The 24,768-nt window shown below is 37.2% G+C and overlaps 1 protein-coding gene across 1 annotated transcript in view; it reads right to left on the reverse strand.

Annotated features, from left to right (window-relative positions):
• WDR44 (WD repeat domain 44) overlaps positions 1 to 24,768 on the reverse strand; it is an 81,182-nt gene that overhangs the window by 28,301 nt on the left and 28,113 nt on the right. Inside the window, exons 3-12 of the mRNA XM_067723392.1 lie at positions 23,210 to 23,284; positions 18,028 to 18,658; positions 17,407 to 17,537; positions 15,680 to 15,775; positions 14,198 to 14,334; positions 12,980 to 13,063; positions 7,976 to 8,082; positions 7,068 to 7,219; positions 4,164 to 4,302; positions 2,831 to 2,895 (exon numbers count right to left, since the gene is read on the reverse strand). Coding sequence (XP_067579493.1) covers positions 2,831 to 2,895; positions 4,164 to 4,302; positions 7,068 to 7,219; positions 7,976 to 8,082; positions 12,980 to 13,063; positions 14,198 to 14,334; positions 15,680 to 15,775; positions 17,407 to 17,537; positions 18,028 to 18,658; positions 23,210 to 23,284 — 1,617 coding nt within the window. The remainder of the gene's footprint in view (positions 1 to 2,830; positions 2,896 to 4,163; positions 4,303 to 7,067; positions 7,220 to 7,975; positions 8,083 to 12,979; positions 13,064 to 14,197; positions 14,335 to 15,679; positions 15,776 to 17,406; positions 17,538 to 18,027; positions 18,659 to 23,209; positions 23,285 to 24,768) is intronic.

Genomic DNA, 24,768 nt, shown 5'->3' on the forward strand with positions numbered 1-24,768 from the left:
CCCTAAAGCAAAGTGGTTAAAATTTTCACTGCTACATTAGTCAGTGAAGGCTTTATGGAGGAAGTGGGCCTTCAAGAATGGGCAAGTTTTAAGTAGAAAAAAGGGAGACCGCAGGCATCCAGATAAGGGGAATAGGAATGAATGAAAGGCACAGAAGCAGGAATTCAACACTGATTTAGGTCTACCACAGTCAGGCATGGGGTTAGGTTCCAAGGATACTAAGATCTGTGAAGTACAGTTCTTTGCCTTAAATCAGCCCTGAGCCTAGCCAGAGGGACAAACTGCCAAGGAAGGCATGGTAAATAATATCAATGTCAAAGTACATATGATGTACTACTGTCAGAACCCAAGTGAGGAACAATTTTGTCTGCTTGATTCAGGGAAAATAATAAGAGAAGATAAGATATTTGAGCTGAATCTTGAAGGATGAGTAGGGCTTTGCCCTGTAAGAAAAGGGGACAGGGAGGGAATTCCTGGCAAAGCAAACAACATGAACAAAGACATGAAAGTGAAAGAGTGTTTAGGATACAGACCTATATCTGGCATGGCAAGTAGGATGCACAGGTACTAGGGAATTAGAACTGAGTTAAAAAGGTAAGATGAGGTAATATCAGGAAGAGTGGTGACAAGGAGCCACCAGAAGACTTTAAATCACAAAATGGCACAGGTCTGTATTTTGACAAAAAAAAAAAAAAAAAAGGGAATCTCCTGGAGGTCCAGTGGTTAGGACTCCATGCTTTCACTGCAGGGGGCACAGGTTTGATCCCGCAAGCCACGTGGTGTGGCCAAAAAAGAAAAGCTGGTGGCAGTAGAGACCAGCGACAGAAAAACCAACTAGGAGGCTACAGCAAGCATTTAAATAAGCGTCAAGGACCTAGACGAGGTGAGTAATGAGGGGTCAGATTCCATGGGCATTTGTAGGAGGAGGTGGAGCGGATAGAATTTTTAACTCATTTGGTATGTGGGTAAGGACGAAAAAGTAATGAGTGTTTCTGAGTTAAAAAGGTAACTTATGGATGTTGATACCATTAAAGAAGGCTCAAAACAGGAGAAGCAGGGTTGTGGGTAGATAATAATAAAACTATTTCCGTGAATGACCATTAATATCTAGCCGGTTGCTCAAGCTGGACACCTGGGAATCATCCTAGGCTACTTACTTACTACCCAGGTAGTCCAGTCATCAAGTCCTTCTTTTATATTTCTCAAATTCAGCTCCTCTTTATGGTTTCTAGACTCACTGCTTTCATAATCTACCATAATCGAAGTACCCATTTCTCTCTGGGGTTGAGAGCCTCTTAAGTGGTCTCCCTGTCTCTAGCCAGGAGCCCCCCATCCAATCTATCTTTTACACTGCTACGAGAATGCTCATTCCAAAACAAAAATCTGAACATTTTAATTCAGCTTCTGACCCAAACCCCTCAAAGCCCATCTTCCCCTAGTACCTTGAGGATAAAGTTCGTATGTTTTGGTTTAATAGAAAAAGCCACTGAAAATACCAATCCTGCCTACCTTTCCTACAACTCTCACACATGCACCCTTTGCTCCAGCCAGGTAGTACCTTTAACATGCCATGTCGTCTCAGCCTCCATGCCTTTGCACTTGCTATTTGCTCTGATACGCCCCTTCCTTCCCTCACATAGTTGATTCCTCGTTCAAAGCCTCCAGGGAGCTTTTCCTGACACACTAATTCATAAGGCTAACTTGTATACTTGTGTAGTATCTTCTATAGAGTATTACCATCCAATACTATAATTGCAGATATATCTATTTCACTAGTTAGCAAGGTCCCTGAGGCCAGAAAATAAGTCTCATTTGATTTTGCAGAATCTAGCAGTGTCTGGCACATGTAACAGGCACTCAGAAAACATTTGTTGAGGGAGTTTAGTTTCACACCTATTAATTGATGTGCTTAAAGAACGTGTAGGTGGAGAGAGCCTATACATATTATTATGTGAAAAGGGCAGCATGCACAATAAGATTTCACTGTTGTTTAAAAAACATAAAGCTATTGAAAGGAAACAAGAATTATGGAGCTAAAGCCAGTTCAGGATTGGAGGTAGCGAGTGAATATGTCAACTGAGAATAGCCAAAGGACAAAACCCAGAAAAACAGCAACATTTTAGGGGGTGGAAGAGGAAGAGACAGCAGGGATATAGGAAGAGAACAAGGAAAAACAGAACCATGGAAAGCTGAGAGGAGTATGTTTAGAGTAAGGAAAAATTAGTGTCAAATACTATAGAGCCAATGAAATCCCAGGAAAATACTGTTGAGCAGATGGACATTTTAGGTTCTATTTGTTTACATCACCCTTGCCTTGCTGAATACACAAGAAGCACAGGGACAGCTTAGAGTAATATTTTGCATTCCGCTTCTTAGGTTAAAACTAGTTATATTTAACCTTCCAGCTCTGAAACCAAATGAAAATCATTAAGATATTTTAAACACCTGACACTGGGATAAAACATTTATTAAACCAAGAAGATGGAAAAATGAAAATATTTCAATATCTTTTTTCTTTCCTTAATTATCTTTAATTCAGGTGTCTGTTACTATTATTATTTTTAAAATATCTAACATGGATTTGAGGGGAGGGAATTTTTTTATTTAAGTTTACATTAGTATAGTAGCTTGAGTAATATTAGTTACTGTCTGACAATCTTTAAACATCACAATTTTTCATTTAACAATTCTAATAGAAAAAAACTCTCAGTTCTAATGCATCTCAATTTTAAATGCTTTCATGTACCTGTAATATCTGATAAACAATAAGGTACTTTATGGTAAAAAATCATAGTATGTAACAATAGTAACCATAAAATAATAAACATACCCCTGTATCTGTATCAGATTTTGATGAATTTAGACTTTCCTGAGAAGGTGATGGGGACACACGTCCTAAAACAACATAATAATTGTAAAAAGGCACGTATATATACAAGTGTACACACACACACACACACATCAATCAGAAATAATAATACAGTAACACCTATTTAAAAGTCATAGAATACATCATTCTGGAAAAATACATTTTTCTAAACAAGCGAAGTGTTAACTCTTATGCACCAAAATATTTGTTTTTATCATTTTTATATAAAATATTTATAAAATGGCTTAACCACTTCCCCAATTTAAAAAAATACTGTTAAGTCCTCATTATTCATCGTGAAGACATTCTTGCCAATCGTAACAGATAGGAAGATGAATACAGGGGCAGGAAGGGTCTGGGCTGGGGTAAGTCTCAATGGCCACTGAAAATAGTCTTTCTGCTCCAGGCAGGTCAATAAATGTATAATAAACATAGTTTTACTTTTTGTCAACTCATCATCATCTTGAATTATGTATTATAACATATTGCAAACAACCCCATGGGGCTACTAAAGTATATGGGCCTCGCTGGCCAGTTTAGTGGCCCTCCCTAGATTTCTATGTTCCTCAAACTGCTGCTTCAACTACAGTCTATACTCCTGCCCATACTACCTCTATTCTCCTTTCTCTCATCCCTTAACTTCTGTGTTCAGCCTTGGATGATTGGGTGGTGAGGGGTTTGTGGAGAAAATGTACTGCAGTTAAATAATGACAATAATTACAAGAAAAGAATCCCATATACTTAAAGCTCCTATTTACATCAATTTTACACACTTTGCTGATAACACAATACAGAAATATTTTACATAGTTGTAATCGTTGCGTATACACATCATGTTCTGGGGTTTCTCTTTTCCATTTAACCTAGTTTCATATACCCTTTGATGTACTGACAAATCACATTTACTTTCCATGGCTATGTTTCCTTAATCATTCTTTACTTACTGGATGTAAACATTATTCTCATTCTTTTTCTAGATTAATCAGATATTTCATTTTAACCTAAGATAGAACTGAAAGTTACCAGGGGAAACCAAATAACTTTGTTCTCGGTAGTTGATGAATTTAACTCTGCGGTACACCTAAAAAGAGATAAAGTCAAAAACTTTGTGGTAGCTTTTTTCACTGGGTTTAGATGCTTTTTTGCTGTTGACTTCTGTTTTAAGTTTGTGGCTTTTATGGAAAGTAGTGCTTGCTGCAAATGATTGCCAGATAAGAGGGTATCATTATACCTAAAATGTAAAAATGCCAGATGTCTCCAGATTTTTTAAAACCCACCAATAAATGAAAAATACCTTCAGTATTGTATTTCATCCGCATATTGTTGAAATAGTCGAAAGCATTTTTTAAAGCCCATATTCTTACTACATTGTCTTGTCCAGCTGAGGCAAGTAATCTGCCACAGTGAGAAAATTTCATGGTCCAAACAGCTCCCTGTGAAAACAAAGGAAGGTTCAAAGTTATTACTTTAGAAGTTGAGACATTGTTTTTAAGCCAAAGAAAAAAATTATGCCAAATTACACATACAGTAAATCCCCTACATATGAACAACTTCCATTCCGAGAGTGCGTTTGTAAAACGTCAGCCTAGGTACCCAACTAACACAATCAACCATACAGTACTGTACTGTAATAGGTTTATAATACTTTTCACACAAATAATACATAAATAACAAACACAAAAAATAAAGAAAACATTTAAAATCTTACAGTACAGTACACCTTGAAAAGCATAGTACAGTACCAGCTACATCACCGCTGCTTTTACGCCTGTTTCCAGACATCATGGGCTTGAAATAAAGATACTGTACTACTGTACTCTATACAGTACTGTAAAGTACACAAAAACACAACCACTTGTAGAGGATGCACACACGTGACAATGTACACCAGACACGTGAACTAACTTACGTGACTAGACATGTGAACGCACGTTCGCGTCTTTGAAAGTTCACAACAAGGGTCGTATGTAAGGGGACTTACTATACACTAAGATAATGCTCACATAACTAACACCACTTAAGGCCAATAGTCCAATGATGCTATAATACCACAAAAAGGGACTTTTAGAAGAGAGGGAAAAGACAGTTGCAGTTTGCATAATCTAAACTAACAACTTCAGGCTTCCCTGGTGGCACAATGGTTAGGTATCCGCCTGCCAGTGCAAGGGACATGGGTTCGAGCCCTGGTCCGGGAGGACCCCGCATGCCATGGAGCAGCTAAGCCCGTGCGCCACAACTACTGAGCCTGCGCTCTAGAGCCGATGAGCCACAACTACTGAAGCCTGTGCGCCTAGAGCCCGGGCACCGCAACAGGAGAAGCCACTGCAATGAGAAGCCTGTGCACTCAACGAAGAGTAGTCCCCGCTCGATGCAACTGGAGAGGGCACACGTGCAGCAGCGAAGGCCAAACGCAGCCAAAAATAAAACAAAACAAAACAAAATTTATAAAAAAATAAAAATAAACTACTTCAAGACCCAAAACCTTGTCCACATATTAATGGAAATGGGAGATCTGAGGTGGCCAGAAACCTTCATTGCAAAAGAACAAATCCTAGTCTGGGATCTCAGTCTTCTAGCTGAACATGAGGGCGAGTGCGATAGGAGGGGGCACAGACCTCAGAATAGCAATAACAACTCCTGACCAGGGCTGAGGGAAGAATAAGGCCCAGCTTAGCAGTGACCCTCACAGCACTGGTTATTTAGAAGTGTTGGAATGGTATGGTCTCATTCTATTTTTCTCCCCAGAAAAAAGGTTTTGCAGCATATGGCTAAAATTCCCAGATAGACAGTACTAAGAACAGTGCGGAAGTGTGTGTGTGTGTGTGTGTGTGTGTGTGTGTGTGTGGCGGGGGGGGGGGCAGGCATGGTAAAGAATGTGAACACTTAAATTGGAAAGGCCAAATCCTATTACAATAAATACTGTTATAACCACTGTTATAACACACATCTATGCAGGTCAAAAAGATCATCCAAGTTAAAGGTAACAGTTTATTTACTGGAATAACATTCATTTCCACAAAATTCAAGTATGTTAAGAAATTTGTCATTTGGAGCCTACTTCAATGATATTTACTTAAAACTGGAAATAATGAAAGAGAACCAATACAGTACAAGGAAATTCATCAGATTCCTTAAGGAAGTTACTATAATCAATTGAAACTTTTTTTTTTTTTTTTTTTTTGGCGGTACGCGGGCCTCTCACTGCTGTGGCCTCTCCCGTTGCGGAGCACAGGCTCCGGACGTGCAGGCTCAGCGGCCATGGCTCATGGGCCCAGCCGCTCCGCGGCATGTGGGATCTTCCTGGACCGGGGCATGAACCCGCATCCCCTGCATCGGCAGGTGGACTCTCAGCCACTGCACCACCAGGGAAGCCCTCAATTGAACCTTTTTAAAAAATTTATTTAAGTATAGTTGATTTACAATGTTGTGTTAATTTCTGCTGTACAGCACAGTGATTCAGTTATACATACTTTTTCATATTCTTTCCCATTATAGTTTATCACAGGATATTGAATATAGTTCCCTGTGCTATACAACTCAAATGTTTTATGTGTAGATTATAAGCACCAAAGTAAATTCAAATCTGGCTGCCAACTGATATGTGTAAGCCAACTTTTAGATTTAAAATCTAAATAGATAAGCAGATTCCCTGATCAAAGACCAACAGTATCACTTACCCAGTTCTGAGTTTATTACTGCCTTCCCTGCGTTCCTAGCATTTTCAGGGGGTAACTGTAATGTATTTGTGAACTTTATATCTACTTTGGTACATTTTAACTCTGATAGACGACTTGTACCTCTACCTCTCTCCTTGTTCTGTCACTTTACAAAATATATTGAGCTTTGAAATATTTGTATAAATTATTTAAAATATACCAGGGAGCATTTTAAACATTGTTCAAAGTGACAGATCACCCTTAACTGCTTTAAAGTTTGGTACCTTTCTCTGGTAAAAGAAAGTTTGCATAGCTTTCTTAATAATACAGGCCTAGAGTTTACTTATTCAATAGGTCACTTCTTGAACAATCATTCAGAGACAGACTTTGCATTACCTATTCATTAAATCATATTATTATCAATTCACTTTTCATGGCTCAGGCTAGCAAAATTACATACATAAGACATCAGCTTTATAGAAACCAAAGTATTTCTCTCAATGAAAACAGAATCAATCCTGAAAAATAAAAAGGTTGCTTACCATATGTTCACCACTAAGATCTTGTACCACTTTGATCTGATCAAAATCATAAGGTCCTTTGAAGCCATGTGCTGCTTTGAATTTAACTGGTCTTGTGTATGGCATTCCTTCATCATCACTTGATGAAGGATCATCTTGATCAGTATGAAACACTGAATAGAAAAGCAATAGAAATCATCACTAGCTAATATAGATAACCCTACTGTCGTATTTTCATATCTACTGCTTACCAAGAAAATTCATTAATTGGAAAAGCAAAATCTGTCTATTACTAAACAGCATATTGGTTAGCAGCATGGAGTCTGGTACCAGATTGCCTGGGTCCAAATCCAGCTCTGCCATTTATTATCTGTGTGACTATGGGCAAGGTATTTGACCTTTTTGTGCCTCAGTTTTCTCATCTATAAAATGGGGATAATAATGGTCCTTACCTCATAGAGTTTTTAAGAGGATTAAATGAGTTAACACAGGTGAAAGTGCTTGGAACAGTGTCTGGCACAGAATAAATACTATATAAGTGTTTATTAAATAAAACAAATGAGCACAATTATAACAAAGGCATAGGAAGTTAAGGTGTGGAAATTCAGAAAATTTACCTAATTTTGAGAATATTTATAAACACTAAATAGCCTTACAAAACGAATTTACAACTGATTACTGAACACTCAACTCTTCCAGGTTGCTAGTCACAAAGTATGTACAAATTCATGTTTAAGATGCATAAATTCATTTTTCTTCCCACTCATAAAACTGACAGTGAGAGTAACATGATTTATTGAAATACTAAGATATTAGCTATTAAGGTTTATTACTTTCAATAAAATAGAATGCTTCTTACAAGCTACAGGCTAAATTTAAATGATTACAAATCAATTAATTATTCAGTTGAAATGCTCTGTTTCACTTACCTTCGTCTCTAACACTTTTAACTTTATTTACAGCACGTTCGCCGTATTCCTCAGCAAGGTGCTTTGCTCTCTTTACTGATTTTCCTAGGAACTTCTTTAGTTGAGTCCTTAACAAAAATACCAAAAAAAGAAAAAAACCAAATCCCAACCCAAATTACTTCTTATTAACTCAACTAATTGTAAAAGTTCAACAATTCACAGATAATCTCATGAGCTGTGACTGGTAAAGTGTATCATTTTGAAATAACTCCTTTTTTATATACATAGTAGGTCTTTGAGTTCCCAAATCCCTTGTTCTATGGAATAAATATACTCAAATCAATATGGCTACAAAGGAAATATAGGCAGTTCCCCCCAATGTATAATATCATATCCTCTAGAGCACTAGTTTTCAGTGGTGGATAATAATCACTTGGTGGGAACGGAGTGGGAGGGGAGTGTTTTAAAGTGCAGATACCTGGGCGCGTGGGCTTCACTAGTTGTGGCACGTGGGCTCAGTAGTTGTGGCTCGTGGGCTCTAGAGCACAGGCTCAGTCGTTGTGGCGCACGGGCTTAGTTGCTCCGCGGCATGTAGGATCTTCCCAGACCAGGACTCGAACCCGTGTCCCCTGCATTGGCAGGCGGATTCTTAACCACTGTGCCACCAGGGAAGCCCTAACTTCAGTTCTTGAAATGTACCAAGCTTTTAGTCACCTCAAGGCCTTTGGATGGGTGGTTATTTCTGCCTGGAACACTTCTCCCTTGGCTAATTTCTACTCATCTTTTAGGTCTCAGAACAAACAGCTCTCTTTTAAAAAACCCCTCCTTGACTCTTTAGAACAGATTTTCCTGTTATACACACCCATAGCACCCCATATATTCTTCTATAGTAATTACTACAAACATAGTTAGATTTATCTGTGTAATTACATGTTTAGTGTCTGCTTCTCTTATTTAACTGGAAGCTCTATGAGGGCAGAGACTACGATTGTCTTCCTAACTATTTTATCTGCAGCACCAAACTCCCATGTCTAACTGACAGAAAGACTACAATATGCTACAACTGGTATTGATATGAAGAGATGTCCATTACATAATAGGTATTTTTTTTTAAAGTCAATAAACTATAGACACAGTATAACTTCACTTTTGTGAGAAAAAAAATTCTATGGTGGGGACTTCCCTGGTGGCACAGTGGTTAAGAATCCACGTGCCAATGCAGGGGACATGGATTCGATCCCTGGTCCGGAGATCCCACATGCCATGGAGCAACTAAGCCCGTGCACCACAACTACTGAGACTGCACTCTAGAGCCCACGAGCCACAACTACTGAGCCCACGTGCCACAACTAGTGAAGCCCACGCGCCTAGAGCCTGTGCTCCACAACAAGAGAAGCCACCGCAATGAGAAGCCCACACATGACAAAGAAGAGTAGCCCCCGCTCGCCGCAACTAGAGAAAGCCCGCGCACAGCAATGAAGACCCAACGCAGCCAAAAATAAATAAATTTTAAAAAAATTCTATGGTGAACATACCTAAAGATTATTTCTGGGGGTGAGAGTATGAGAGGCTTTCATTTTCTTTTTTACCCATTTCTGTATTATTTTGATAATCATAAAACACAGATGATAAACCTTTTTCTTTTGGCCACACCACGCGGCTTGTGGGATCTTAGTTCCCTAACCGGGGATCAAACCCGGGCCCTCGGCAGTGAAAGTGCAGAGTGCTAACCACTGGACCGCCAGGGAATTCCCAGGTAAACCTTTTTTTTTGAGGTATAGTTGATTTATAATATTATATTAGTTTCAGGTGTATAATGTAGTGACTCAAACTTTTTATAGATTATACTCCACCTATGGTCAATTAATGTATGACAAAGGAGGCAAGAATATACACTGGAGAAACGACAGTCTCTTCAATAAGTGGTGCTGGGAAAACTGGACAGCTACATGTAAAAGAATGAAATTAGAACATTTTCTAACACCATACACAAAAATAAACTCAAAATGGATTAAAGACCTAAATGTAAGACCAGATACTACAAAACTCTTAAAGGAAAACATAGGCAGAACACTCTGACATAAATCGCAGCAAGATCTTTTTGGATCCACCTCCTGCAGTAATGAAAATAAAAACAAAAATAAACAAATGGGACCCAATTAAACTTAAAAGCTTTTGCACAGCAAAGGAAACCATAAACAAAGAAAGCCCACAGAATGGGAGAAAATATTTGCAAACGAAGTGACAGACAAGGGATTCATTTCCAAAATATACAAAACAGCTCATGCAGCTCAATATCAAAAAAACCAAACAACCCAATCAAAAAATGGGCAGAAAATCTAAATAGACATTTCTCCAAAGAAGACATACAGATGGCCAAAAAGCACACGAAAAGATGCTCAACATCACTAATTATTAGAGAAATGCAAATCAAAACTACAATGAGGTATCACCTCACACCGGTCAGAATGGCCATCATCAGAAAGTCTACACACAATAAATGCTGGAGAGGGTGTGGAGAGAAGGGAACCCTCCTGCACTGTTGGTGGGAATGTAAATTGGTACAGTCACTATGGACAACAGTATGGAGGTTCCTTAAAAAACTAAAAGAACTACCATATGATCCAGCAATCCCACTTCTCTGGGCATATATCTGGAGAAAACCATACTTTGAAAAGATACATGCACCCCAATGTTCATACCAGCACTACTCACAATAGCCAAGACACGGAAGCAACCTAAATGTCCACTGACAGAGGAATGGATAAAGAAGATGTACATATATACAATGGAGTATTACTCAGTCATAAAAAAAGAATGAAATACTGCCATTTGCAGTGACATGGACGGACCTAGAGGTTATCATACTAAGTGAAGTAAGTCAGACAGGAAAAGACAAATATCACACGATATCACTTACATGTGGAATCTAAAAACAAGGATACAAATGAACTTATTTACAAAAGAGAAACATACTCACAGACTTCGAAAACGAACTTACGGTTACCAAAGGGGAAAGGTGTGGGGGGGGATAAATTAGGAGTTTGGGATTATCATATACACACTACTATATATAAAATAGAGAATCAACAAGGATCTACTGTATAGCACAGGGAACTCTACTCAATATTGAGTAATAACCTATATGGGAAAAGAATCTGAAAAAGAATGGATATATGTATAACTGAATCACTTTGCTGTATACCAGTAAAACTAACATGCTATTGTAAATCAACTATACTCCAATATAAAATAAAAATCAAATTAAAGTTATTATAAAATAGTGGCTATATTCCCCATGCTGTACAATATATCCTTGTAGCTTATTTATTTTACACACAGTAGTTTGTACCTCTTAATTCCTTACCCCTATCTTGCCTCCCCACCCTTCCCTCTCCCCACTGGTAACCACTAATTTGTTCTCTATATCTGTGCTACAGAAATTAAATACAGATATAGAGATTAAAAACAGATAAACCATTTTTAAAATCACAATAAGGTCTCTGCTACCTATAACTCTGAAGTTATATTTTCTGGTTAACTACAGGTTTAGTACTACTTTAAGCAAGGAAACATATTTTAATCATTTTGGATGAGAACATTTCTAAAATACATACTTTTGTGCCTTCTTTAATGGCACTTAATGCTCGATAAGTTTCTTTCTTTAATAAATAGGGTCAGTTACCATCTTTACTATTCTTTAATACATTCAAGGCTTTTCAAATGGATTGCAAGTGAGCCATAATATTGGTTCCCCTCTCAGCCTTCAAGGCAACAGGGTAGGGCCCAGAGAAACCAGAACCCTGGGCCAGTCTCTTTTGGCCATCAGCTGCCTCATCAGTTTACCCCAGGGTTCAGTGCAAATAATACCATGTTCTGTATGTCACAACATAAGAAGAAGTTGAAAGCACTGCCATGTGAAATGGTTGTGCAATGCGAGTCCTTTTTTATCATTTTCTGATTCCTCTCTTGCAATCAGAGTATTATGTGACATTCTTATGTGTTGATTTACATGTCAGTTTGCTGCTTCTATTTTGCTCTGAGATCAGATACCAGATGACCAGATTTTTAGAAATTATGTAAGAAGTAAGTATAAAGGCTTTGAATGAACCTGAGGAGCTTTTCTTTTAAAAAATAATGAGCTTTAGTGCATGGAGCAAGTGACATCTTTCCTGGATGTCTATATGTCTCCTGAACAATTCTAATTCTCCGGTTCCCGATAGTTGCCATTGCTAGAAGGCCAAGGTCCAGATAGCTGAGGTGTTATCATATACCTCCACTGTGGGCATACCTGCTCTAAAAAATCTCAATGCTTTCTTTGCTATACTTGCCACACTAGGAGAAGATCAGACTTGAGTGGAGAGCTCATTTTAGGCCTTAGACTGAATTATTGCCAATTAAGTGACTTGTGTATAATCAAGCAAAACATACATGTCCACCACTGTGCTAGATTTTTATAGGGGAAAAAGAAGAATGATGTGATCAAAATCCTTTTGCAACACATGGTCTAGTTGTTTAACATGTATTTATCTTATTTTTTAAAATCAGAAAACAGTTTAAGATAATATAAAATATAAACAGCAAATGTAAGTTATGTAGACAATAGGTGTCATTGAAATTGAGAACAGGAAAAACTTTACTATGTACTGGAGTAGTAAGGAAGAATCTCACGTAGTTGGGTTTAGAAAGACAAATACGATTTGGAGAGATGAGAAATGGAAAAAGCAACTTCAAGGACAATCATGTTCTTCTACCAACACTTCTGGCACCTACCATCAGAAAAATACAAGCATGATGCAAAATGTATCGATCATTTACTGTATGTCAGATGCTATAAAAATGACCAAGACAGCCTCAAGGAACTCATAATCCATTGCCCGAGGGCAGGGAGTGGTAGTGGTGGATGGACATATAAACTGGACAGAGTATAGATTTAAAATATGGCAGCTCTCATATATATATATATATATATATATATATATAATAAAAGCCTGAAATGAAGAAAAGGGATGTAATGTAACTCACGTTTTCTGTTTTAACCTTCCACCATCAGTATCTGTTTGTTGAGACTGTAACTTCTCTTCATCATCTGACTGTGCTGCGTCATTACTACAAGAAGAAGTAGTCATTTTATAAGAAGCCATTTCCCCTACACTTCTCAAAAATCTCTATGTGTACTTAGTATACAATTAGCTAATCACTGTAAGAAAAAAATGTTAACATGCTTTATATAAGTTTAATTTAAATGATGACCCTGAGAATTTAAAGACTTGAAAGATCATAGCGTAGAATCTTTAAGCAAGGTGCAATGTACAAAATGCAAACGAATGCAATTTAGGAATTTATGAAAAACCTAACACAGACAAGGCTTTTTGCTGGGCAAAACATGCTGCACAGAAATGACACATTAACTTATAAATATCTCCCTCCTTACTTACCAGGCACATCATGTGAAAGCTTTGCTTTCACCGAAATTATTTCTTAGTTCTACATACATCTCACAGTAAAGTCAATCACCTCACTCTAAAGACACTTTCTGACCCTAAAAAGACAATACAATTATTTATAAAATTTCTCATCCTTAAAGCGAGGTTTCAGAAGACCAGGCGTTTATCCCACATGGCTTTTTAGCTTCATGTGTTCTAATATTGTCTCTAGTATAATATTGGGTTGGCTGAAAAGTTTGTTTGGGTTTTCTGTAAGATGTCATAACAAAACCCAAACAAACTTTTTGGCCAATCCAATATAAATCATTTTAAAAGAAGACAAACCAAATACTATGAGATTTAAGATATATATATATTTTCCCCCAAGTAATTGTACAATCTTGAGAACAAAGCTGAATAAAGAAAATGTCACACACACACACACACACACACACACACACACACACACTCAGAGAAGAATATTATTCAGCCATAAAAAGGAAGGAAATCCAGCCATTTGTGACAACATGGATGGACCTTGGGAGCATTAAGCTAAATGAAATAAATCAGACAGAGAAAGACAAATACTTTATGATATCACTTATATGTGGAATCTTAAAAAAAAAAGCTCATTTTAAAAAAGAGAGAGAAAAAAGTTTAAGAATACATACATTAACTAACTCTAATTTTAATTCTAACTTTAAAAAAAGAAGACTGAATGAAACCAAATTAGGGACTCTCATAGTTCATAAACAGAGAACTTTTCACCACTCTGAATGAAATACTACAAATGATAAATAATAACATTAGGCCATACCTTACATATTCCTTAGTCCTTCTCATGATGTGTAGAGTGAGAGGATTAATACCTGTTGGCAGTTTCTCTTCTGCAAGACTCAAAGGTATTTCTTCTCCAGTATCCAGATTCTTAATCATTACACTGGCTAAAATTTCCTGAAGTAAAAAGTAACACCAAGAGTACCTATAATTTAATTATCTTTTTGAATCTACAAAATCCTCAAAAATTCAAGCTAAGAACTTTCTAGATACATTCAGTACTATGTACAATAATTTTTTTTTTTTTTTGCGGTACGCGGGCCCCTCACTGTTGGGGCCCCTCCCACTTGTACAATAATTTTTTAAACATTTTTAGTGAGATACAATTTCCACACCACAAAATGCACTCATTTAAAGCGTATAATTTAATGGTTCTGAGTACATTCACAGAGTTGTGCAATTATCACCATTATCTAAGTTTAGAACATTTCTACCTCCCCCAAAAGAAAGCATAAACCCATTAGCTGTCATGCTGTATTCCCCTCTCCTCCCAGTCCTTGGCAACCACGAATCTACTTTTTTTCTCTATGGATTTGCCTATTCTGGACATTTCATATAAATTAAATCATATGGTATGTAGTCTTTTGTGATTGGCTTCTTTCACTTAGCATCATCCTGTCAAGGTTCATCCATATTGCAGCATGTATCTCTTTCCTTTTAATTGCCAAAAAATAGTCCACATGGATGGATATACTACATTTTATTAATCCATTCATCAGTGTTGGACATTTGTGTCGTTTCCACACTTTCGCTAGCATGAACACCTATGTATATTTTTTGTGTGGATGTATGTTTTCCTTTCTCTTTGGTGTATACATAGGATTGGTATTGCTGGGTCATGGTAACTCGATGTTTAATATTTTGAGGAACTACCAAACCGTTTTCCAAAGTACAATAATTTTTTTAAATGTACTGTTTAAAAGAAACAAAAGTTAAGATTTTGCTTCAAAACTTCATTCTGAATAAATTGGCCAATAGATGTATACTAAATTTTAAGGTAAGAATTAAACATTGAGTCTGTATACACTGTACATAATCCAATATGTATAAAAACATATACCTATAATATCAAGTTTTTTTTAAGCCCACTTCCTATAAAACATAGGCCTTGCTTTCAATACACTTATTCCACCATATAATTATGTGAAAGGGCAAGTTTAAGTCAGAGTTCAAACTCCAGCATATTAAAAAATAAAACTAAGACAATCTTCAATTTTCATTTTTTCCTCTACATTATGATTTTTTTGCCTAACAGCAATAAAGTTAATTTTTTTAAATCATGGTAAAATATATATAATACAAAATTTACCATTTTAACCACTTTTAATTGTATAGTTCATCAGCATCAAGTACATTTACATTGTCATGCAACCATCATCACCATTCATCTCTAGAATTTTTTCATCTTCTCATCATGACCTCTATGTTTCATGTTTTCAAGAACCAAAAAATCTAATTATACCTCATCAGTAAGCTCTCTCCCAGAGTTGGATCTAGGTCTCTGAGGGCCCATCACTTCACCTGCTATTGTCTGCCCATCAGGTGCTTTTCCATTTTCCTGAAATTATAATTTTATAAACAGAAAGTAGACTGAATCAATTTCTATAAATATTCAATTATTCATTACCACACACAGTTCTAAAGAATTGCAGAATACAGATAATGGAGCCTACTGAAAATTTAAATGGAGCACTCCATTTCAGTCTTTTATTATTCCCAGCATGCTGAAAAACATTGGGTACCAAAAGTGTTGCTGCTCATGAAATAATGTCTGAGTAGTCTTGAAAGCAAATAAATGTTCTATTTGAACCTGGCCCAAAAGCAGTTCTCTACCAGTAAAATGCCAGCACTAATATTGCCATTAATCAGAGCTATACACATGGATATCCTGAGGGTAGGGGTTGGCAAACTTTTTCTGTAGAGCCAGACAGTAAATATTTTAAGCTTTTTGCTTCATATATAGTGTCTGTTGCATATTCTTTTTTTAAAAACAACCCTTTAAAAATATAAAGACCATTTTTAGCTTGGGGACCCTACAAAATCAGGCCACTGTTGACCTCTGCTCTAAGGCTCTGAAAAGACTATAGTGTCTTTTTGTGTGTGTATGTGCTTTGAATTTTATTCCAAGTTCCATTGGCCACAGAATCCTTGATTTAAAAAATTTTTTTATTTTATATTGAAGTATAGTTGATTAACAATGTTGTGTTAGTTTCAGGTGTACAGCAAAGTGATTCAGTTATACATATACATGTATCTCTTCTTTTTCAAGTTCTTTTCCCTTTGAGGTTATTACAGAATATTGAGCAGAGTTCCCTGTGCTGTACGGTAGGTCCTTGTTGATTATCTATTTTATATATAGTAGTGTGTATATGTTAATCCCAAACTCCCAATTTATCCCTCCCCCCACCTTTCCCCTTTGGTAACCATAAGTTTGTTTTCCAAGTCTGTATGTTTCTGTTTTGTAAATAAGTTCATTTGTATCTTTTTTTTTTAAGATTCCGATATCATATGATATTTGTCTTTCTCTGTCTGACTTACTTCACTTAGTATGATAGTATCTCCCAGTCGGCTAACCTGCCCTAACCACAGCTACCACATAAGTAACCCTCTTGAATCCCAGAATTTGACAGTGGCAGAAATTCATGTTATCAAGTCCTTTCTATTGCCTCATATATGGATACATAGCCTAGTGTATGAAGTTTTTTTTTCATGATTAGGAAAAGGAAATTATAAAAAATAAAAGTCCCCAATTTTGACCACTATAGGTCAGATAAATGAAGATTATAGTTGGTATTTATTAATAAATATTACATATAGCAGCATCTGTCACTTTTTGAATACCTACTACATGCCAGGTACTTGGCATACTCTAGCTCATTTCAACCTTGCAAGAAACCTTCAAAGAAGGTTTTCCCCTCATTTCATCAATGAGCCATCTCAGACTCAGATGTTAAATAGCTTGCCAGAATCAGCCAGCTACGTAAGTAGCAGAGCTAGACAAGGGATGTAAGGTAGCCAGGTTTTGGGGACAAGGAAATATTTGGCCTGGAGAAGAAAGAAGGTTCAACAATCAACAAACCAAAACCAAAACCAAAACCAAAAGCAAAACCAAAACCAAAACAATCAACAAACCAGCCAGTTGCAGAAAGTTGAGAAAGCCTGTATCAAATATAACACAAATGCACCAACCTGGGCAGTAACTATTTTATCTCCACTGGTAGCACTTGCCAAATCAAGAGAAGGCTGAGAATCTTTGACTGTACTCTCTGAAGCCATGTTTGTAGTTAGGAGAGTATCAGATGTAATATTCTCTTTGGGAACTGCAATAATAACAACAACAACAACAACAACTAATATTTATATAAGACCTTATACATAGCTTGAAAAGTGCTTTAACCTTTATCTGGCTGATGCTTAGAACAATCCTCTGAGAAAAGTGGTTTTATTACTCTCGTTTTATATATGGGAAAACCAGGGTTCAAATATGTTAAATTCCTCAAGGCTACACAACTTACACATGAAGAGAACTAGGACTTGAATTCAAATCTGAAGTCTCCAAATTCTACGCTCTTTTCACTATGCCACACTGGCTCTCCAATGGTAACAGATTTGAAAGTCTCCTGAAATGTTTAATTACAGTAATGTAACAACACCAATGTAAACATTTTGATTTTCTATTACTAAAATAAGTTTTATAACTTGGTCATCAATGTTGTTATATACAGCATAAAGTGAAAAAAAAATCAGAAAGTTCAAGTTTCAACTCCAAGAACTCCCCGCAAAAATAGCTATTTCTCAATTAGTACTTGCCATCTAGATCAGGTGCCTTAAGAGCCTCAAACTCCAATTCGCTTTTCTTTTTTCTTGGTGGTGGAGCAGGTCGAGATGGCGGTGGGGGTCTAGGAGGCGGGAAATTAGTTGGAGGAGGTGGGCGTGCTGGAACAGGCTTCTTTGTACTAGCTACTATATCAGGTTCTGGAGTAAGCTGTCTTGGTGGTTTGGCAGGAGCAACTTCTTCCACAACAGCAAAATCTTTAGTAGATAAGGAGTGTGAGGATGCAGGTTCTAGAACATCACTTTCTTTGACTTCCACTGCTTCCTTGTTCAACACTTCTGTTTCAGTTTCAGGCACATTAAGCTGTTGTTCAGTTGAACTTATTTCAGTTAACTTAGTGGTTTCATCTACTGGCTTGTCATATGTGTCATCAGAAGGAAAACATTTTTTTGATTCTAATTCAGTTTCTTCAGATACATCCTGACTCTCTGCCTTTTGGGAATCTTCCTGCAGTACTTGATCTACGGCTAACAATCCAGGTATATCTGTTCCAGCCATGATAGGACTGGCAGTAGCCTGATCAGACTGTCCTTTTCCTTTGGAATCCAAAGAGTCATCTTCCAGCTGTAGTACTTTCTGACTCTCTTCAATAATACTTTCAATAATCTGATGAAAGGTTAAAAAGCAGTTGAAAAAAAACAGTGAAGCTATTTACAAGAACAAAATAACAGCTAATCATTTATATAGTACTTACTATGTGCCAGGCAATGTTCTTAACACTTTACGTATTTTAATCTTTACAACAACCTTGTAAGATAGCACTCTTACTATCATCATTATACAAATGAGGGAACTAAGGCACAGAGGGACCAAGTGATTTGTCCAACGTCACAAAGCTAGTAAGTGATGAAGCTGGCATAAACGTAGGGAGTTTGGTTCCAGACACTGTACTCTTAACCATTATATAGGGAATCTGTGTTAGTACGTGTAATCACAAAAATTCAATCAACCCTGTAAAAGAAAGTTTAAACCTAAATTTACATTCAGATGCTTCATGTCATAGTTCATTTACATATTTATGCCAAGTTACTTGCCTGCTGGTTTGAGCCTAGTTAACAAAACTATGAGAATCAAAACCACCTTGTACAAGATTTCAAGTTGTTCAGCTCTGAACTCAAGCCTGACATGGAAAGCCAGCAGATGCAGGGAGATTAATGTTCTTAAACAGGCTACATCTAATCCCCTGTTCTGCAGAGAGATGGCAGGACCGTGCAAAGAGTTCAAATACCCACCTCATCTTGCCTTTTTTCCCTTTTATTTCTTATCTACAGTTGAAAACTACAGGCAGGCTTTCTGCGTCTCCTACCAACATTTAGAAGAAAATATATTTTCTACCCGTCCTGTCATTATTAACACAATAAATCTCCCAGCCCACTCACTTATCCTTCCACGACGGAGACATGGATGACTTCTGCTTTCTCAATTCTTTGGCTCCAGAAAGTTAACAGAATGTGTTATGGAACTATCTTGATGTGGTTTACTACAAATTCATGCCAAGTTGAACTGGATATTAAGCCGTTCAATAATATTCATCCCTGATTTCCCAGCATATTCTACATATTAATTTTTCTCAATCTTCAAATTTTTATCCTAGACCTACCTTACTTTTACCAGAGAAATATTAACTAGAGTCCACCTAATTTGTCAATTAGGTAGTTTCTGAGCTCTGAGTACTTTAGCAATAACAGAAGCCAGATTACAGTAAATTTACGAATGAATAAGAGGTGAAGACAGGAACAGCCAGCACACTCTACGTTCTCAAAAAGCTTGGCTATACATGGAAGAGGGTGCAAGAAAATGATCCAGCATTTTTATAAGCCGAGGGGAAAGAGCCAATGGAAAGGAAGATAACAAGTTCTGGAGAAGAAAAGAAAGAAGGTCTGCTGTGTATCAGACCCAGTACACACATTTGCCATTTAATCTTTACACAGGCCTTGTGAGGGAGCTAGATTATCTCCCTTCTACAAAAGCAGGAATCTGAGGTAAAGGCATTAAGTATTTCGCCCAAGGTCCCACAGCTAGTAAACTACAAAGTCAAAACTGAAATCTGGGTTTTCCTCCAAAAAATCCAGTGTTCTTTATATTATATCATTCTACTTCGGACAGGAAAAAAAAAAGAATACTAAATTCTCAGGAATGGCATGAAAAAGAGGTAAAAGATGACAACAAGTTTGCAGGTGAGGGAAGTGAGAGATGATGAAAAGGACTGAATTCAGGCTTCTTAGCCTCTAACACCTACATGCAGTGTGGGAAGCAAGGTTATCTGATGAAAGTAAGCAGATGCAGGTGGGCACAGTGAGCATGAGGTGAATGTAAAGGTTTCAAATAATCACTATGCAGAGTGAAAAGGCCTATGCCATCAGAGGGGTTAAAACAAGGTTGAAAATCTTAAACCTTCTCTAATCCCTTACCTGAGGACAATCTCTTCCTCTTCTGAACTCCTATCACTCTTACTGTTCATTATAATATGAACTAGAATATAAATACAGAGTAGTACACGAGCTAGCTCTATATAAATATTTTCTCCACACCTGGAAAACAAGGCCCGTGTTTTCTACCTCTTGATATGCCCCCATAGCACCTATTTACAGTACCTAGCCCTGTTTCCCCACCCCCGTTCTCTGCCGGGTTTCAGGAGGTAGCAAATGGGGAAAGAACAAGAGAACAGTGAGAATCAAGACTAACATAGAAATGATCATGCTAAAGCAACTGTTTCCTATCACCTCCCTGCTTCAAAAAAATCATTGCTTTCACAGCGACTGTAAAATAAAAACCAGATGTTTTAGTATGACATGAGAGGCATTCCCATAATCTGGCCCTAACTCTGGTCTCTAGACTCATCGTCAAACATTCTGCACATTCCTCATCTCCACGCCTTTGGTTATGCCTTTCCTCTTCCATCTCTGACTGCCCAAATCTTTTTTTTTTTTTTTTTTTTTTTTGCGGTACGCGGGCCTCTCACTGTTGTGGCCTCTCCCGTTGCAGAGCACAGGCTCCAGACGTGCAAGCTCAGCAGCCAAGGCTCACGGGCCCAGCCGCTCCGTGGCATGTGGGATCTTCCCGGACCGGGGCACGAACCCGTGTCCCCTGCATTGGCAGGCGGACTCTCAACCACTGCGCCACCAGGGAAGCCCCCTGCCCAAATCTTATCCATTCATCAAGAACCAGTTCAGATGCTACTTCCTCCTTCCCCATTCCTATCCTCGAGGAGAAAGTAAAGCCTCCCTTTGTGTTCTTATAAAGTTTGCAAGTCTACTTGAACACTTATTACACTCAGTTTTGTGTTTATCCAATTTTCTCTACTAAAATGTAAGCTACTGGGAACAGGGATTGTGTTATACCCTGATCCAGGGTGTAACTCCACAGCCTTTATCATTAATGTTGGATACTTAATTCACTTGAAAAGGCCAGAACTTACAAAGTAATACCTAGAGTCTTAAGACTCACTCTATGGCTCCATAGTGTTTACTACTTTTTCAGCTTCTAAACTCTCCTTAAAAATCACCTTTTTTTGGCTACTAACTATACTTACCCATTTGTATTTTATCCCAAGAAAAAAATTCTTAAAAAGGGAAAGAAAAGCTCTAGTGGAAAAACAGAAACTTTTCAAGTTTTCAACAATAAAAACGGCTAGATACATAATAATCCATTTGCTTGATGGAAGCTAATAGACCAAATGAAAACTGAGTATTAAAATCATGTAGAGGGCTTCCCTGGTGGCGCAGTGGTTGGGAGTCCGCCTGCCGATGCAGGGGACGTGGGTTTGTGCCCCGGTCCGGGAAGATCCCACATGCTGCGGAGCGGCTGGGCCCGTGAGCCACAGCCGCTGAGCCTGCGCGTCCGGAGCCTGTGTTCCGCAATGGGAGAGGCCACAGCAGTGAGAGGCCCACGTACCGCAAAAAAAAAAAAAAAAAAAAATCATGTAGAAATATGATAAAAATCAAAAAATGTTAAGAGGAAAAGGTAGAATATAAAATTCTGTCAGAAACAAAACAACACCATCACCAACAAAATTCTATCTACACTACAAACAGGCCAAAAAAAAAAAAAGCAAATGAGTGAGAACCAGAAGGGAACGCCAAAAAATCAAGACAGCTGTTTGTTTGTGTAGAATTGTGGGACATTTCTGATTTAAAAAAAAAAAAGGGTACCACTCTTGTTATCTCATTCATGCTGATACACAAAACCATTTTTCCCAAAAAGGAAATTTTTCTTTTTAAAGGAAAAAGTATGATCAATATTAAAATATGTAGTCCATTAGTTTCTAAATTCCATAAGGGTAGAACAATGAATCTACATTAGTGGTGATTTTGCCTGGTATCATTCCCCCAGACATTCAGTGATGTCTGGAGACATTTTTGGTTGTCAAGATGGGGTAGGGGTTGGTGGGGGGGGGCGGACGTTGACATCTAGTGAGTCAAAGCCAGGAATGCTGCTAAACATTCTACAATGTACAGAACAGTCTCTCCTTCCCCCCACAACAAAGAATTATTCACCCCAAAGGTGTTGCTGTTGAGAAACTCTGGGATAGAGGATGTGTCGTAGCATTGGTCTCTGGAAATCCACTCGCTAAACAGTGCCTGGGGCCCAGAAAACACTCAAAACTGGTATAAATGAACAGACACACACTGTTCTTTCTCCTTGGGTTTTATCCTGATACTGTGAATAACCCATTGCCAAAATTTTTATCTTATGCTCAGTCTCTTCCAGTAAACCAAACCCTGAAGCTTCATATGATCAATTCCTTAAAAGTTATCAAAGGTACTAGAAGAGTAATGACTTCTTCTAACCTCTAACTCCTCAAGACATTAGAATTTGCTGCACTGAGTTTTTCAGTACCTTTACCTCTTGGTACTAGCCTCAAGAGTAGCTATAGCTTACTCTAATAAAAATACAGGTATAAAAAATAAAAACACATTACAAAACATTTTTCAAAATACTGATTCAAGGATAAATTACCAATTAGTTCGATTACAAAATGCCTTCTAAAAAGCCTGATGCGCCTTCAATCACAAATTCAACAGATTCAGGAAGATTTACTGAACATCCACCGCGTACAGGGCACTATACTAAAAGAATATAAAAAATTTTCCACTTTAAATATACCATAAAAATATGACATCTGCTAAACTAATATTAACATTTTATCTTACAAACCTTTTTAGACACATCTTGCTTCAATTCTTGTACAGGGGACTCATTTCCAACTTTGTATGCAGAGTTCTCTGCTTCCTATTTCAAAAAGAAAAGAAACAAAGACCAAATATCTTTTCTTTAAAACTTTGTTTAAAATGGGTATAAATTAGAAATTACAACATTAATAAATCAAAGGCCCATAAAGAGCTTATATGTTTGTATATTGATAGATGCCCAGAGATTTTTATGCCAATTGGGACAATTTAATTTGCATAGGAAGGTTACCAATCAGCAATTTTCGATTTTTCTATTGTAACAGGATATTTTCCTTCACATGTACCCAACTTTTTAACATTAAAAAACTGTGCAGGAAGATAAGAACTACTAAGTACCTTTGTAGCTTAAAAAGATTAAGGACTTAAGCAAAGGGTTGAATTAGAATTGTTATTTTCCCCAAAGTATCCCTTCATAAATATGAATAAACACAAAAGTACATAATGAGGAAGACCATATTCAGAGAATCATTTTCTTAAAAACTCTATACACTTTAGATAAAAGGAATCAAGATTTAACCGGTATTAAATGAAGGCCCCAAAACAGTAACAGATGAAAAAAAATTAAACCCACCAAAAATACATATATATCTACGTATACATTCATATACACATACGTACATATATATATATATTTGGGAGGTTAGAGAAGGTAAAATGGATGCTGCATTTCTGTTGGAAAAAAAATTCGGGTAAAGTAAGATAATCATACATTTGCAAATCTTAACACAATATTCTTTTCCATCTTAAGTTTTCTTTACATTTATAGAAGTACAGTAATTTGAATGCTACCACTAATACTGAGAAAAAAACTTTTCATAATTCTTGGTGTACATCACAGAGCTTGTCAGAAAGTCACTATAACCATTTTTGACAGATAAGTGACCTAAGATACATAAGGATGTATGTATGTATTAAGGTAGCAATTATACAAGTATCAGGACAGGCTCCAATAATCTCTCTACTCCAGAGATTATTATAATGCTAAAGACTTAATAATGTGCTAGAGAAATTTCTGTAGGACTTCCAGTATCTTCAAGCTGAAAAGTTGTTTCATTGAATTCCTCCCAGCATTTGGGAAATACTACCAATTCTTATATAGATTCTTCTAGAGAAAAGTTGTTTCATGGAATTTGAAGTATTAGATAAAATCTAAACTCTACCACAGCCCATGAACACCTAACATGATATGGCTCCTGCCTATATCTTTGACATCTATATTTCTCACCTCCCTCTCCCATCACAACCACACAATTATACTTTGGCCAACTGGATGGTTCCTTACCATCCTTAGGGTCATATAGCTCAGGCATTATTACATCAGAAAAGCCTTCCCTGACCACCCTGAAATAGCCATCTTGACAAGATGAGAGAGAATTCTTGAAAGCTGATGATAATTAAGAACGGTTAATGAATATTAGAGAAACACCTTCAACTGTCCTACAAATTAACTATATTTACCCAATTACCCTCCAATAACTGTTCATTAGTAGGGAAATCGGAAGCACTGTACAACCTTAATTCCAT

The sequence above is a fragment of the Pseudorca crassidens genome, chromosome X (assembly GCF_039906515.1).
Source record: "Pseudorca crassidens isolate mPseCra1 chromosome X, mPseCra1.hap1, whole genome shotgun sequence".
Taxonomy (NCBI): Eukaryota; Metazoa; Chordata; class Mammalia; order Artiodactyla; family Delphinidae; genus Pseudorca; species Pseudorca crassidens.